Source organism: Lagenorhynchus albirostris, chromosome 14, assembly GCF_949774975.1.
Source record: "Lagenorhynchus albirostris chromosome 14, mLagAlb1.1, whole genome shotgun sequence".
Taxonomy (NCBI): Eukaryota; Metazoa; Chordata; class Mammalia; order Artiodactyla; family Delphinidae; genus Lagenorhynchus; species Lagenorhynchus albirostris.
The window spans coordinates 70,571,613-70,583,807 of NC_083108.1; the positions used below are offsets into that span (position 1 = coordinate 70,571,613).

The following is a 12,195-nucleotide window of genomic DNA, read 5'->3' on the forward strand; positions in this document are numbered from 1 at the left end:
AGATGCCAGTGACCTCCGCCTCCCCCACAAAAACTCCCTGCTCCCCTCAGCCAACTAATCATCGCACCCATCGTTAACCCCCCACTCCACCTGACTCCTTTTTGCAAGAAGCACAAGGTGAGAGGAAACCACGGGGTCAATTCCTGAAGGAGAGTCCTGTTATCCCATGAGTCCTCAGAGGAAGGAAAGCTCAGAATATCCAAGTGGCGAAGGAGCTCTGAGCGAGGGAGAGTGTGAGGGAGCCCCGAGTGAGGGAGGTCTGGGTGATGGAGGCTGTTGCAACCTTGGTTCCCTAAGGCCACAGAATGCACTTGACGTAACTGGTATCAGATTTCACTGCAGGAATTTATACATAGAACTGGGGTATAGAGAAGACAGAAGAGGAGAGCCATTGAACTAGCAACATGGGATGCCTGTTCCACATCCAGCACTCCTAATGGCTTCAGCGGCCCACTAGCGGCCCCACGGGCACTATGTAACCCTTGAGGAGGACCCCTTGGGGGTCGTCCCCAAAAGAACCCCTTTATAGATAACTAAACTCACCAAGCAGATTGAACGTGTCCCTTACCTTCTAGCTAGCACACTCTGGGATAGCAAACAGGCTTCCAGATGTTTCTGAGAGCTTTGAAGGAGCCCAGATGGCACCTTAGCATCTTCATCCCTACTTACCTGCCTCAGCCTCTGAGGTGAATTTTTATCTCTCCGGGGCTTTGGTAAAAACCAGAGCCTAGTATTCCTCATGCATCTGGGACCAGTGACACCCTATGTGCTGTGAGGGGGTCTTGATGGGCCCGTGCCATCTATATCCATGTCATCTCACCTGATGGGCTCTTCATGGAGCATATGCCATGAAGATTTTGGCTGGCCCTAAGCTAAGCAGGGTATGAGAGCCAAGATCTCAGAATTCCTGCCCTAATAATAATAACAACAATTATTATTTTTATTACAGTTATAATTTTTTGCATTCTAACGGGCTACTGGTGCTCAACTCTTACAAACATTATGCATTTATTCCTTACAACCTACCCCCCCCCCCAGGAAGTATCTATTATTCCCATTTCGTAGGTGAGAAGACCAAGGCACAGAGAGGCAATACAAGGCCAGCAGCTGGGAAGGGGTAGAATGGAGATTCAGGGCCAGAAATTACGTGGTTCCAGTGCCTCACTTTCAACCACCATGAAACACTGAATCCCAGGTTGGGAGGAAATACATAGTTACGAAGGAATTGGTTGGCCTCCTCCCCAACAACTACTGCAAACACACTGTAAAGGAACCAGGTCTCTCCTCCTCACAGCCACATTTGGGCCAAGATCAGGGGACTCTTACCAGATTGGAGTCAGGGACACTTCCTGGTGCTTGGAGTGGAACACCATTTTTGACTAAAGTGATTGCCTATCCTAAAATTCCCCAGGGAAAGTGACCCTTACCGCTCGAGGTTCATTGTCAGCAGGAACACTACAGGGCCCAGAACACAGTGAACTCACAAAAATACATGGCCAGGGCTTCCCTGGTGGTGCAGTGGTTGAGAGTCCGCCTGCCGATGCAGGGGACGTGGTTTCGTGGCCCGGTCCAGGAAGATCCCACGTGCCGCAGAGCGGCTGGGCCCGTGAGCCATGGCCGCTGAGCCTGCGCATCCGGAGCCTGTGCTCCGCAACAGGAGAGGCCACAACAGTGAGAGGCCCGTCTATCGCAAAAAAAAAAAAAAAAAAAAAACATGGCCAGGAAAGTCTCTATTCAGACCCAAAGTGACCCTCCTTTTTGTAAATAGTAAAGACCTCTTTGCAATGTGGTTTCCTCTTGATTCCATCCCAAAATTCAGTATAGAAGGAACATGGGGAAAGTCTGCAATCCACATGGCGCTGTAGGACATTTGCCTTGATGTCTTCATTCTTCTTCACTTAACATTCCTGCTCCTTCCCCAGTGGTGATCTACAACCATATTTACAATGAATGCTCGGCCGCTTGCTGAGTTTATAAAAGTTTATCTTTTCTCATTGAATTGTTTTGGAACTTTGGTGAAAAATCAATTGACCATAAATGTATGGGTTTATTTTTAGACTCTCCTTTCTATTCTATTCATCTGTGTATCTACCCTTATGCCAGGACCACACTTTTTTAATTTTTAATACATCTTTATTAGAGTATAATTACTTTACAATGTTGTGTTAGTTTCTGTTGTACAAGGACCACACTGTCTTGGTTACTTGTAGCTTTGTAGTTAAGTTTTAAAATCAGGAAGTGTGAGTCCTCCAACTTTACTCTTCTTTTTCAAGATATTTTTGGGCTACTCTGGGTCCTTTTAGTTCCATATGCATTTTACGATCAGCTTGCCGATTTCTGCCCCAAAAAGCCAGCTGGGAATTCGACAGGGATTGTGTTGAATTTATAAGGTTAATTTTGGGAGTACTGATTGACACCTTAACAATTTTAAGTCTTCTGATCCATGGTCATGGAATGTCTCTCCATGTATTCAGATCTCTGATTTCTTTCAGTAATGTTTTGTAGTTTGCAAAAGTCTTGCACTCCTTTTGTTAAATTCATTCCTAAGCATTTTATCCTTTTTGATGCTATTGCGGGTGGAACTATGTTCTTACTGATGAATCTGGGAAGCGCTCTGTTCTCTGGCATGGTGGGGGTAGGGGTACTTGAAGTGGTTCATCATCAAAATACTCTTGATTAATTTAGAAGGATTACACGTGATGTATCCAGATGTTCCAACGTCAAAGAATCAGAATATAGTAAAGTACCAACGGTGACTAAATCCGGCTGTAACCACCGAAGCTTTGAAGAGCTGGAAGGTGCTTCAGAATGTTCTAGAGCTTTGGGATTGGCATCCTGTGTGCCTCCCACAATACTCTGCATCCCTCCATTAGCGCCCGTATCAATCTGTGTCCCACCCACCTACGTTCCCCCCACTACGCTGCGAGTGCATGAAGATAAGGACCATGTCTCAACTCTTTTTCGCAACCTCTGTGTTAAATATCATGCTGATAAATGGTGGATACTCCATGTATACTGACCACATACCATGCCATGACCCAAAATACAGTTATAATGAACAGACTCCAAAGTTCACCTATGTGCTGCTGTGGGTTCTAGGCATCCATTAATTGTCTGTGCCACCAGTAGTCGTCATGGCCAAAGCTGCCATGTTCGTGCCTCCTGATCCCACCTCTCCCTGACACAACTGATTGGACCAGGATTGGAACCAACACTGAACTGGGCCAATCAGCTTTCTCTCCTGAGACTTTAGAAGTGGGACACTGAACAGCTGAGTCAGATGTGTTTGCAGAGCCGAGCCCTGGTGAGCCCGAGCTATATGCATAGTCAGTCAGGCATATGCAGCAGCCATGAGGGGTCAGGAGCAAGCCAGCCTGCAGAGAGGGACAGAAACCAGGGCCACGGACCCAGAGAGAGGGCTGCCTCAGGCCCTGGTGGCTCTCCAGGTCCCCGTTCCATTTATTTCAGTGATCTTTCTAACCTTTCAGAGGCTGCAAACTGGTCGCCCGTCGACCCAATCTGGCCTACAGATGAACTTTATTGGAGCCACACATTCAAAAACTTAAACAATCCAACATAATAAAATTAAAAAAAAATTGATCTAACATAGTAAAATTTGGAGATTTCACATAAGAATCCAGATTCTTGTATTGAAAATCAGGCGATTCTATGGTACAACAAAATCAACTGGAGCTGAGTAGCAGCCGCCCACTATGTCCCATACTCTGCCACAACCTTCCCCTCTTCCTGGTGTTCCTTACACTTCCGTTTCCCGCATTTATAGTCCCCAGGAAATTAACTACTGTTCCCAGCCTTATATTAAAGCTGTACTGCTTGATTTGAATTAATCTGAGTACAATTTCTATTCCTTGCAACTAAAACAGCCTTGATGAGAACTCTGTCAAGGTTTCTCTCCACTATCTCCCATCCCACCACTATTGTCTTCCTTCTACCAGAATCTCAATTTTGTGTTCAAGAGGCTGTGGGTATCTCTTGATCCTGTGGGAGATCGTAGGCTGGGATGGGCATGCGACCCAGGTTTGACCAGTGCAAAGCAATGGTAAATCTGCTGCGGGATTTCCCTTTCCAACCAAAAACAACAGACCCTTTAAAAAGAAAACCTTCTGTGACTGCTCCTTCCCCATTCTGACATCTTGGAAAAAAACTTGATGCCTGGCACTTTGACAGCTATTTTGTGACCATGAGGTTTCACACATAGGGTCAACGGGCAACATGCAGAGGATGGCAGAGAGGAAAGGCAAAAAGAAGCTGGGTCCTTGATGACATTGTTGAGCTGCTGAACCTTCCCTGGAACTCTCTGACTCTGGGCTTGTTGTCAAGTGAACACTTAATATTCTAATGGGTTAAACTACTATTGGTAGGTTTTACTGTTGCTTGCAGCTCAAGGTTATCCCAGTCCTTTGATGCTTACTATAGTAACCAAGGGATGATCTTATCCTTCAAGCCTCTCTGTTGCTTAACATTATTTAAAAATAATGCACATCCATATTCATTTCAAAGCCCATCTCTAAGATCCTCTTTTATCTCACTGCCAGCACATCCCATTTATGTATTCCTGAGCATACTTGAAGGGAAAGAAAGAAACCATATAACCCTAGCTACACTGAACATCTTTTGCCATTTTCTAAAATCCTTCCTAACACTGAGAGAAACAGATGACATTTCCAGTACTGAAAAGGGGAGCTTCTGGACAGTTCAAAATTAGATACAAAGGTCTTCAGCTAAAGGTCTCACGCATTTCAGAGGTTTGGGCAACTTCTGTGGCAGCTCTTGTATCATTCAATAATATCGATTTTATACAAGGGCAGGCAATTTAGAAGGCCAAGAGTTTTCACCTTTCATTTTCTCAACAAGAGAAAACCCACAACTACAAGCCTCTTTACTCCAGCCCCTGGAAAACATCTCTGCGCACCAAGCCCTCCTTCCCCACGGCAGCCCCCAGATCCTCCAGGTTATTTGAGGGTGAAGCAAGTGGACTTGCTCATCCGGCAGTGTCTGGCCAGCTGGAAGGCAAAAAAGACAAGCATAGGCTCTTAGTTGCCCAGGAGAGCTCAGCAGACCAGAAATAATTAAAGCTTTAGCCACTCATGGTCCAGGGAGATGTGGGTGTCAGAGAAAGGAAGCTCTGCCACGCTGCCCCCTCTGACTGCCTGGGCTTGGAGGGCTGCAGTACATATATTCAGGGATGTGGGAGGATTTGCAGTCGATCTAGGACCTGGGCCTGAAGAAGTCACCCACTGCGACCTCCACACCATTAGAAGCAAGTGTTGCTTCCAACAGACTCAAAGTTGGCCGCCAACTGTGCACCCTTTCCCCCTTGCTGGAAAGACTGTCATATTAAAGCAAATGAAAGCACCGAGCTTACCCTACATGGATAAAGTGGGCAACACCGTTAAGCTGAACCATCACTAGGACGTTGTGACAAACGAACAAACTTCAACCCTTGCAACGTCCATCACCAACATGTTTTAATAAAGGTGAACGTACACATTTGGCTTCCTCGGAATGTTCACTTCAAGCAGATATCTCCAAGCAGACGGTCAGTCTTCTCTGGCCTTTGATGGGATCTGGCATCTTCCTCTCTCCTTCCCTAAGTTCCCGCCTTCCTGGCGGGGAAAAGGCTCGTGGAAACCAGATCCTGGAGGTGGATGTTGTCTGCTGAGACACAGCATCAGCCCTTCCTCTGGAGGCCAACCCCCAAATCCAGTTGACCTCCCTTCTCTTTCTTTGAAAATGTACATGTTTCACACATCTGGGCCCGCCCGTTCCTCCCTACCCATGGTATCCATGCCGTGGGGTCCATTGCTGGAACCCCAGGAGCTGCCTCTATGGAAAGACCAAGCCACCCCTTGACAGCAGGGATGGCAGAGAATCCAGGGAGGAAGGATTCCTGGTCCCCTGGCCCGCACGGGAGCAGGTGGCTGGGGGGAGCATCTTTCTGCTTCTCGGTCCGTTTGGCCACCCACCGCGCTCAAACTCCAAAGCACTGAAACCTGACTTAACTGTTTTCTTGCCCCAAGAGTCACCAATCAGCCTGACCGACGAGGGGGCCAGAAAAGAAGCCCCCTGGCGCGACTTTTGCTGCTTCCGAAGGGGAAGGCCCTGCTTTGGTCGTGGGCTTGGTTCTCACCTCCCTTTTGCCTCCATCCCCAATTCCTGGGGGTAAAAGCTTTCTGAGGCTGTCATCTAGTGCAAGCCCAGCTGTCCTCGTGGCCACATTTGGATCCCCCGGAGCCAGAGACAGCAACTCCAAGAGGGGGCCGGGTGGAGGCACACGGCTCAAGTTCAAATGCATGTTCATCGGCCAGAGTCTCCGCTACTCAGCCCTGGGAAGGCAAAGCGAGGGGCCCCTTCCCTGGGAGCATTTCTCAGACCCGAGAAAAAGCTGCTCAGGCCACACCCAGGTCACCTGCAATTTCAAAGAAGAAAGCCTGGGGCCGGGGATGCAGGAGAAACCTAAGAACAGGTCCAGCGGGTGAGTGGCAGGTCTCACAGGGGTCCCGGCCTGGAGTGTATCTACAAAGATCTTTCGGTTGTTGTTCACCGAGGCTGTGACCGGCTGACTCTGGATGGTGTCCAGCTGGCTACCGGCGTCACCAGGCACTGCTGAGGTGGCAGTTTTCCCATGCAGATCCACAGGTTATTAACAACCCCCCACACACATATACGGAGAACCCCCCAGAGCAGATGCCTCCCCAGCCCCGGGTGGATCTTGATAAATATGAGAAAACAGTCAAGACACAAAACCTCGTTGGTCCAGGTGGCACCCTTGGGTGAGTTCTTGACGTGGGCAGTGACGATAGGTGCCCCAGCCGGGCTCCAGCAGCTCCCCGCTCTCTACAGCCTCAAAAACCAGCTCAGCCCCCCATCAGTCACTACTCCTGAGAGCCCGAGTTCGACCTAGCGACACCTGTGCCGTGCGTCCCTCGGCCGACCATCTCCTGGCCCCACTCCCGATGGCTGGACTCCTGCAGTCCACGGCCTTTGGTCTCAATGGGCAAAAAGCAGGAGGCCAGGGCAGCCAGGAGGCAGCAGCCGCTGTAAACCGCCAGCGTCAGGTACACGGACGATTCCAGCATCACCTGGGGGGAGGGAGATGCATGCCGGTGAGAGCATCCCTTCTGACGCACAGGCACCACCAACCACACAGATAATATCGAGAACGCCAGGCCCTCTGGTAAGCCCTCTTTATCACTGGACTCCCATGGAGTCCTCACGACAGTTTTATCAGGTATGTCCTCCACCCCCATTTTACAGAGGGAAAAACTGAGGCTCAAAGAGGATTAAGCAGCATACCCAAGTTCATACAAAGACTAAGGATGGGGCTGAGATTTGAACCCAGACCCCATCAGGCTCAAGAGTCTATTTAAATCTCTCCCAAAGCAGCATGTCTGCTGACTTCCTAGCTTTACGTCCCAGGGCACGTCACGCAGCAGAGCTAAACCTCATTTCCTCATCTGCCGAACGGGCAGAAGAGCAGTAGCCATCTCCCAAGGAGAAGATGCCTCACCTGACACCATGCAGGCACATGGCAAGCTGTCAGCCAGTGCTAGTTAATAGTGACATACAATGGCCAAACACAACGGTACCGGGACGGAATGACTTGGCTAAAACACGTGTTGGAATTCTACTTACACAAAATACCCAGAAGAGGTAAAATTCATCCAGACGGAACGCAGACCAGTGGTTCCCAGGGGCTGGAGGAGGGGGAGCTGGGGAGTGACTGCTGAATGGATACGGAGGTTTCTTTTGGGGAGAGGAAAATGTTTTGGAACTAGATAAGAGATGGTAGTTGCCCATCATTGTGAATGTGCTACATGCCACTGAATTGTTCACTTTATTTTTAAAATTGTATTTATTTATTTGGCCGCGCTGCGCAGCTTGCGGGATCTTAGTTCCCCGAGCAGCGTTTGAACCTGGGCCCCAGCATTGGAAGCGCGGAGTCCTAACCCCTGGACAGCCAAGGAATTCCCCAAATCATTCACCACCAGGGAATTCCCTGAATTAAAATGGCTAATTTTATGGGAGGTGACTTTTACCTCAATTTTTAAAAAGTGATAAAAACAGGAAAAAATGAACTGGATATTAAAAAAGCAAAACGATTCCCAAACAAGCTCCCCCCAAAAGGAAAGAAATGCTTCAAGACACAAAGAGCTGCAAAATTCTGCAACGACACCAAATCAACCAACTCAGAAACCAGGGCCTGGGACATTTGTTTCCCACTAAGGCATGGTGGCCTGTTTATTCTCATCCAAATTGTTTTCGGCCAAATGATCGGAAAGACCTGAGTTTGATTCCCAGCTCCTCTACTTCACAGCTGTGCGACCTTGGACAAGTCCCTTGACCCTTCTGAGCCTCAGTTTTCTCATCTGCAAGCAATACTTCTTCGTAGGATGGGCTGCTAGGATGAGATCAGGTAATGCACACCAAGGGCAGGGCAGAGGCTCAGGGTACAGTGACAGCCTGCCACGCAATGGCTTTTGTCACGCCCACCCCCTCTGTATTTGGGGTGACACCTACCTGAGCAATGAACGGGGTGATGAGCGCACCCACCCTTGCCATGCCGCTGCAGGTGCCCAGGCCCAGAGCTCGGGTCGCCGTGGGGTAGACCTGAAACACAGCCGCCAAAGTGGCCGCACTGAGAAAATGCAGGCCCCTCCCTCCTCTCTGGCTCGGGAATGATGGGAATCCCAACCGCCGCCCCACACCCTGCCCCCGGGGGCAGGTGGGCCTGAATTAGGGTCAATCCCTCAGGTGTTGGTGATACCAAGAAGGGGTGGGAGGGCAGGGTGGGGAGTCTCACCCCGAAGGGGACAGGAAATTCAACCGATGAGGAGGGCAAGACGCCAAGCTGGGGGTGGGAACCTAGGAAGGGGGTCCTCCCTGCCCTGGGTGGTTATATCCAAATGAATAAATACTAAATTCCTATTTTTTCTTTCTTTCTATGATGGAGAATTTCAAGCACAGACTAAAGTAGAATGGTGTAATCAGTCGTCTAGGACCACGCCTAGAGGACCTGTGTTAGTTTCAATCATACTCTCTCACCTCCTTCCCCTCCTAAATTACACTAAACTAAATCCTAGCGGTGGTATAATGTCATCCACTAGATATTTCTGTATATGCTGCCTTGAAGAATTTTTCCTCTTAGAAAAAGACTGCAGACATTTCCCATGTCCATATTTGGTCTTCGCCAGTAGCATAATTTTTATTGGCTGCACAGGATTCTCTCATTAGGATCAATCCTCATTTACTGAACCAATTCTTCATTGTTAGGAATAGCCAGCTGGATTACTTTAAGCCAGGAGTCAGCAAACTTTGTCTTAAAGGGCCACAGAGTAAATAATTTGGGCTCTGTGGACCATCTGGTCTCCGGCAACTACTCAGCTCTGCCCCTGTAACACAAAAGCAGTTGTAGACAACGACAGCACCACGTGAAGGGCTGGGGCGTGTTCCAGTAAAGCTTTATTAATGAACACTGACATTTAAATTTCATATAATTTTCATATGTCAAGAAATATCCGTTTGATTTTGCTTTCAACCGTTTAAAAACATAAAAACCATTCTTAGCTTTTGGGCTATCCAAACACAGGCAGCAGGTTGGATATGGCCCGTGGGTCATAGTTTGCTGAGCCCTGGTATTTGCCCTTGTAGACCTTGGGCCTCCCAGTCCCTGCAGGGCAGGCAGCCTTCTCCTGGTACTCTTCTGGGAGGCTGCAGCAATCAATCCACAAGCCTTTGTTGAGGGTACACTAGGCCAGATGAGAGTCGCAGAGTAGGAGACCCAGGCCCTGCCCATAGGGAGCCTTAGTCGGAGTCTCCCTGGGGGACAAGCAAGGTGGCATGACTAAAAATACCAAAGAGGCACACAGACACTGAGGGCAAAATGAAGTTGGGTGGGGGTGGATCCTGGAGGGCTTCCTGGAGGAGGCAGCATTGGAGCTGGGCCTGGAAGGTGGGGTGAAGGGAGCAGGGCTCAGGATGATGACTCAAAGTGAGGGCTCTGGAGTGCGGTGCAGACCTGAGGGACAATCTAGATGGCTTCTTCCCCTGGCACAGCACCTGGTACATACTATCCTCTCCCTCCCTTTGACCCCATCTAAAATAAGATGAGATAAAATAAATACAAAACAAGTAACCCATAATCCCCGAGTGTGGGAAAATGGACACTCTGAGACGCTGTTGCATGGAGCGTAAGTTCAGGCAACATTTTAGAGGTTGATTTTTTTTTTTCAATCTTTCTCAATGTTTGTAATGTTTATTATAGGCTTTAATTCAGAAATTCCACATCTTATTTATTCTAAAGAAACCACACATGTGCACAAGGATAGGTAAAGCTATTTACCTCCACACTATAATAGTGAAAAGTTGGAAAATGATTCAAATATCCATTGGTAGGAGAATTGTTACAAAATTATGATTTGCCCATACTATACTATATAATATAGTATGTAATATATATGATATAGTATAATAAAGTATATTATATAATATAAAGTATATATATTCTATAACAAAGTACAGTATATAATGTTGATATATAGCATATATATTATATAGTATAGTAAACGAATGTACCTAATAATATAGTATATAGATTACCATATAGTACAGTACAGAACAGTATAGTACAGCAGCTATTAAAACGAACAAAGAAGGTCCATATGTCCTGTGTTCCTTGTCTTCCACCTTCCCCTCCAGAACCTCTCTCTACCCCTCCCCACCTCATTCTCTGCCCTGGGGGCTGGCCACTGTGGACCACCAAGGGCTCCTAGGCTCTCTGCCTTACGGTTGGGTTCTGCCAATGGGAAGCCACAGTGGGAGATGGGCGGGAGGTGGGAGAGAGAGGCCAGGGTATTTATTCTCCTGCTCCTTCCGGTCTAGGTTGCCTAAGGGCACACGTGTCCCTCAACTAAAGGTCACAGCTTTTCTCTGCACAGCTCCCTCCTGGGACCCTGTAACACCCCATCTCCTCACCCCACAGGCCTTGGGTAGCAGCTGTGTCCCCAGCCACCTCCACCTCATTGTGAGCTCTGGGCGCTGCTCCATCACTTTTTGGTTTCCCTAAGCCCTATCCTACACCACTGTAATCCGTCCTTTATTAAACTCATCTCAGTTGCTCAGTTACCCAATTTGATACAGGCACTAACATAAATTAGGAAAAAATCTGGAAGAATATACACTGAACCATTCAAGAAGGTGGTCTCTAGGAAGGCAGAATGTGAGGCCCTTTAGTTTGGGGGTTTTATACAGTTCTGTAACATTTGGAACTTGTACACCGACCATAAGTTTTTATAAGCAGAAAACAATGACTGAACGAAAGCCTGAAATAATGAAGGCCTTCACAGCCGCCACTCAGACTCAAGGACAAATTTTACTCAGAGGAGCCCAGGCTGGGTGTTTCCGGAGAAAACACCCGCCCCCTTCCCACCCTGGCTGCTCCCAGGCATCCCTCCTACCTCAGGTGTGTAAACATAGGCTGCTTGGAAGCCTCCAGAAATAAACGCTCTCGCAATGAAGAGTAACAGAGTGAGCATATTTCTAGGAAGAGAAAAAAAAAAGCAGATGAGCAAGTATTTTTTCTGACAGTTTCTTTCAGCAAAGTTTTATCTGCCCAGGTAGAATTTACACCCTAGAAACTGGCAAAGCCCACCTCACCCAACACACCATCAGGCAGGCACGCAGACACACGCATCCCAGTGGTCTCTCGGAAGACCTGCTTTTATAAGTTCATCATTCTCCAAAGTTCCAGGCTGAGATGGTGGTGCCCAGGGTGGGGCACGGCTGGGGTGAAGTGACGTAAATAATGAAAAGTCTAGATAGGACCTAGTGGGGGCAGGAATTGAGCCAGGAGCCAGCTGAACCAGGGAAAGGAAACTTCTCTTCAGTATTACGAGGATAATCGTGATCTCCAGCCCTCTGTTCCATCGTTCCCATAATGTCTTTGAATATCAACATTTACAGATCTAAGCGACATCTCCAGACCTTTCACAGATCTCTCATCTGTGGTTCGGTCTGGGGCCTCTTGGAGATCAACACAGGCCAGCTCCATATTTTGAGGCTCTTGATAGATGGAAACAATGGAGAAATGCCAGAAGGGGATTATAAAACAAGACCTTGAAATATTGCCATGGAACAAATGAACACTTTTAACCCATCTATGAATTAAACAGCTAT

At 48.0% G+C, this 12,195-nt stretch overlaps 1 protein-coding gene across 1 annotated transcript in view; it reads right to left on the reverse strand.

Annotated features, from left to right (window-relative positions):
• Positions 1 to 5,464: 5,464 nt before the first annotated feature.
• The window catches only part of SVOP (SV2 related protein), an 83,482-nt gene continuing 76,751 nt past the window's right edge, over positions 5,465 to 12,195 (reverse strand). The window contains exons 14-16 of the mRNA XM_060120963.1: positions 11,478 to 11,559; positions 8,542 to 8,631; positions 5,465 to 7,103 (exon numbers count right to left, since the gene is read on the reverse strand). Coding sequence (XP_059976946.1) covers positions 6,897 to 7,103; positions 8,542 to 8,631; positions 11,478 to 11,559 — 379 coding nt within the window. The 3' untranslated portion in view covers positions 5,465 to 6,896. The remainder of the gene's footprint in view (positions 7,104 to 8,541; positions 8,632 to 11,477; positions 11,560 to 12,195) is intronic.